Source organism: Vipera ursinii (assembly GCF_947247035.1).
Source record: "Vipera ursinii genome assembly, chromosome: 3".
NCBI lineage: Eukaryota > Metazoa > Chordata > Lepidosauria > Squamata > Viperidae > Vipera > Vipera ursinii.
This window is the reverse complement of record NC_139516.1, coordinates 208,125,675-208,130,674: the sequence shown is the minus strand read 5'-3', so window position 1 is coordinate 208,130,674 and position 5,000 is coordinate 208,125,675. Positions and strand designations below refer to the sequence as shown.

General features: G+C 46.6%; 1 protein-coding gene across 1 annotated transcript in view; it reads left to right on the top strand.

Annotated features, from left to right (window-relative positions):
• Positions 1–4,524, top strand: part of AGO2 (argonaute RISC catalytic component 2) — a 55,281-nt gene extending 50,757 nt beyond the window's left edge. Inside the window, exons 18-19 of the mRNA XM_083360143.1 lie at positions 1–172; positions 3,000–4,524. The exon at positions 1–172 is cut by the window's left edge and continues 28 nt beyond it. Of these exons, the coding sequence (XP_083216269.1) occupies positions 1–172; positions 3,000–3,108 (281 nt within the window). The 3' untranslated portion in view covers positions 3,109–4,524. The remainder of the gene's footprint in view (positions 173–2,999) is intronic.
• The last annotated feature ends 476 nt before the right edge of the window (positions 4,525–5,000 follow it).

Genomic DNA, 5,000 nt, shown 5'->3' with positions numbered 1-5,000 from the left:
TTCTCTGGGATGACAATCGCTTCTCTTCGGATGAGCTCCAGATCCTCACCTACCAGCTGTGTCACACCTATGTGCGTTGTACTAGATCTGTTTCAATCCCTGCGCCAGCCTACTATGCACACCTGGTAGCCTTCAGAGCCAGGTACCACTTGGTGGATAAAGAGCACGACAGGTGAATAAGATAGCAAGGGTGGATGGATACGGGCAGGGGTGGGATTCAAATATGCGAACAACCGGTTCTCTGCATGGATGCCACTTCCGGAAGTCCATTCTGTGCCTAGGCAACAAAAAATTAGCTACTGGTTCTGCCAAAGTGGTGCGAACCGGCTGAATCCCACCACTAGATAGATAGATAGATAGATAGATAGATAGATAGATAGATAGATAGATAGATAGAGTGGTGGGATTCAAATGTGTGAACAACCGGTTCTCTGCATGGATGCCACTTCCGGAAGTCCATTCTGTGCCTGGGCAACAAAAAATTAGCTACTGGTTCTGCCAAAGTGGTGCGAACCGGCTGAATCCCACCACTGGATAGATGGATGGATGGATGGATGGATAGATAGATAGATAGATAGATAGATAGATAGATAGATAGATAGATAGATAGATAGATAGATAGATACAGTGGTGGGATTCAAATGTGTGAACAACCGGTTCTCTGCATGGATGCCACTTCCGGAAGTCTCTTCTGGGCCTGGGCAACAAAAAATTAGCTACTGGTTCTGCCGAAGTGGTGCGAACCGGCTGAATCCCAGCACTGGATACAGGCATAATTTGGTCAAATGAATGCAGGGGGTCCTCGACTTAGCGGCCATTCTTTCAGCGAGCCTTTGAAATTTCAACAGCACTGAGAAAAAAGTGACCGATGAGCGGTTTCCACACTTAACGACTGTTGCGGCATTCCCGTGGTCACACGATCAAAATTGGGACGCTTGGCAGCTGCATGAATTTATGATGGTTGTCCTATCCAGGAGTCACGTGATCCCCTTTTGTGACCTGAGAAACCGAGTCAGCGGGGAAGCCCGGTTCCCTTAACAACCGGGTTACTAACTTAACAACTGCAGTGGTTCGCTTAGCAACTGTGGCAGGAAAGGTCGCAAAATGGGGCAACGTTCACCTAACTCAGGTAGGCAACCTCGGCTCTTTTATGACTGGTGGACTTCAACTCCCAGAATTCCTGAGCCAGCATGGCTCACCTTGGAAACCTCTCCCTTTCCCCTCAGCGTGGCTGGCTCAGGAATTCTGGGAGTTGAAGTCCACCAGTCATAAAGTGGCCTAGGCCAGGGGTAGGCAACGTTGGCTCTTTTATGACTGGTGGACTTCAACTCCCAGCATGGCTCAGCTTGGAAACCTCTCCCTTTTCCCTCAGTGTGGCTGGCTCAGGAATTCTGGGAGTGAAGTCCACGAGTCATGAAGGGGCCTAGTCCTAGGCCAGGGGTAGGCAACCTTGGCTCTTTTATGACTGGTGGACTTCAACTCTTTTTTAATTTTTGTATCGTTTTTTTTATATATGCCCTGTGAACCGCCTTGAGTCCCTACCAAGGAGAAGGGCGGTATACAAATTAAATAAAACTTGAAACTTGAAAACTTGAAACTTGAACTCCCAGAATTCCTGAGCCAGCATGGCTCACCTTGGAAACCTCTCCCTTTCCCCTCAGTGTGACTGGCTCAGGAATTCTGGGAGTTGAAGTCCATGAGTCATAAAAAGAGCCAAGGTTGCCTACCCCTGGCCTAACTTACGGCTTTTTTCCCCACACTTAACGACCATTGCAGCATCTCTGTGGTGACGTGATCAAAATTCAGAGGTTTGGCAACTGGCTCGTATTTATGACGGTTGCAGTGTCCCAGGGTCACGCGATCCCCTTTTGTGACATTCTTAGTGAACCCAGATTAAACCTAACGGTCGTGTTCCTAACTTAAGAACTGCAGTGCTTCACTTAACAACTGTGACAGGAAACGTCGTAAAATGGGCAAAATTCACCTAACGAATGTTTCACTTAGCAAGATTTATTATCTTACAACCTGTAAACTAGTAAAAAGGCGACAGCCTTTGCTGAGGAAGAGGGAGGACCCATTTATGGTTGTGCCAAATAAATCTGCATCAAATTGTATAATATTAACAAGACCCTAAAATGCTGAAGGCGTAAACGGGCTCTAATCCCATAGTTTGGAACACAGGGAGATGCGTTTCAGTCTTGGGTTTAAATATGTGTGTTTTTTCCTCCCTCCCTCCCTCCCTCCTCCCTCCCTCATTCCCTTCTTCCTTCTTTCCTCCCTCCCTCTCCCTCATTCCCTTCCTCCTTCCTCCCTCCCCCTCTCCCTCCCTCCCTCCTTCCCTTCTTCCTTGCTTCCTCCCTCCCTCCCTTCCTTCGTCCTTTCCTTCCTCCTTCCTCCCCCCTCCCTCCCTCCTTCCCTCCCTCCCTTTATCCTTTTCTTCCTCCCTCCCTCCCTTCCTCCCCCCCTCCCTCCTTCCTTCCTTCCTCCTTCCTTCGTTCTTTCCTCCCTCCCTCCTTCCTTCCTTCCTTCCTTCCTCCCTCCCCCTCTGCCTCCCTCCCTCCTTCCCTTCTTCCTTGCTTCCTCCCTCCCTTCCTTCGTCCTTTCCTTCCTCCTTCCTCCCCCCTCCCTCCTTCCCTCCCTCCCTTTATCCTTTTCTTCCTCCCTCCCTCCCTCCTTCCTTCCTTCCTCCTTCCTTCGTTCTTTCCTCCCTCCCTCTCCCTCATTCCCTTCCTCCTTCCTCCCTCTCCCTCTGCCTCCCTCCCTCCTTCCCTTCTTCCTTGCTTCCTCCCTCCCTTCCTTCGTCCTTTCCTTCCTCCTTCCTCCCTCCCTCCCTCCTTCCCTTCCTTCGTCCTTTCCTTCCTCCCCCCTCCCTCCTTCCCTCCCTCCCTTTATCCTTTTCTTCCTCCCTCCCTCCCTCCCTCCCTCCCTCCTTCCTTCCTTCCTCCCTCCCTCCCTCCCTCCCTCCTTCCATTCTTCCTTCCTTCCTTCCTTCCTATCAGCGCCGAAGGGAGCCACACGTCTGGGCAGAGCAACGGCCGAGATCACCAGGCCCTTGCAAAAGCTGTCCAAGTCCACCAAGACACTTTGCGCACCATGTACTTTGCTTGACCTCTGGCCACCTCCGTTCTGAGTGGGATTCACAAGAGACCAGCTGCACTTAGACCAACAGTTGCCCAAGCGATCGCGACAGCCAGCAAAGGAGTGATGCATCTTTATTTTTAAATATTGGCGGGGAGGGGGGGAAAGGAGGGGATGATGATGATGATGATACGATGATTGTGATTCTATTTGCAAGAAAGCTTTTCATCCAGAATCTCAGACTTGAGCGTACAAAATTGCACAGCTTTTAAGTTGTGTGGATATGCCAAAATCAAAAGCTGCTTGTTGGGAGAAATGAAAGAAAAAAAATAATAATGAAAACCCACATTTTCTAATTAACTAGAGCTGTGATCTCAGGGCTAAAAATAACACTTCTGCTTTTAGTTACGACTTTTTTTTCAGATGCTCTTATTTGTAATAATCTGAAGAAATATCCAGTTAAGATCAGATTGAACGGTCCTGGGAGAGGAAAAAAAAAAAGAATTTGCTTTTATTCCTAAAAAAAAAAAAAAAGCACTCGTTTTGATGCCAGTGAAGTCTTTTATCATTCTGGATGCATTTGTAAAGTGATTTTGTACCGAGATGCAAAAAGAGTAAGTGGATCCTTTGCTGTCTTATTGACAAGAAGTCTGTGAAGGTCTATGGGCAAAAAAAATAATAATGTATTTTTGACATTAATTCTTGAATGTCTTTCATTGTGCTCTTGAAATTTTTTGTAGGATGAGTTACGGAATTATTTCAGTTACAAAAAAAGAAGTTTATCTATACTTTTTATTAGGTCCACTGAAAGATTAGTGAAGTGTGCCACTTTTTTTAAAAAAATAATAATTATTTTTTCTTAAAAAAAAAATCCATTTTGATTACTAATCATGGAATTTGTCCTCTAGGACTGTGACACTTAATTTTCCAAAGCTTTTCTAAAGAATACGGGTCTGTGGTGATACAGTACAATCTCTTTCACTGTTATGTTTGAATTAATGTAAAATTTATATGTGTCTCACAGTATTAACATGATAGGGTAGATGGTTATTTATATTTATTTACTAAAGAGTGCATAGTTCTGTTTTAACATATCACAAACTGAAGATCGCTTTGGAGTTTTAAAGTGGAGAGTTTTTACATGGACGAGAGGGATTTGGGTCGAATTCACCAACCACGCTGCTTTTTGCAGATTCCTGGTTCATTTTAACGAGGTTTATCTATATCTCCTTGAAATGAACCGAGGAGAACTGGACCTGATGTATTGTCCCTTTAAAAAAGAAAGAAAGAAACAGGATTATGCAACTACCTTGTGTGGCAGTGGAGAGATGTACTTGGTGTTTATATATATATATTTTTCTTGTACCTTGGAAGGATTTAGGACAGGGGTCTTCAGACTTGGCCCTTTGATGATTTGTGGACTTCAACTCCCAGAATTCTTCTGCCAGGCATGCTGGCTGAGGAATTCTGGGAGTCGAAGTCCACAAGTCATGAAGGGGCCATAGTTCCCCCATGCTGGCTGAGGAATTCTGGGAGTTGAAGTCCACAAGTCGTGAAGGGGCCGTAGTTCCCCCATGCTGGCTGAGGAATTCTGGGAGTCGAAGTCCACAAGTCGTGAAGGGGCCGTAGTTCCCCCATGCTGGCTGAGGAATTCTGGGAGTCGAAGTCCACAAGTCGTGAAGGGGCCGTAGTTCCCCCATGCTGGCTGAGGAATTCTGAGAGTCGAAGTCCACAAGTCATCAAAGGGCCAAGTTTGAGGACCCCTGATATAGGCTTGAAGAGGAGTGGACTTCAACTCCCAGAATTCCTCAGCCAGCGTGCCTGGCTGAGGAATTCTGGGAGTTGAAGTCCACAAGTCCTAAAAGGGCCAGGTTTGAAGACCCCCCTCGACTGAGGAGAATTCACAGGCTGTAGTTTAGACG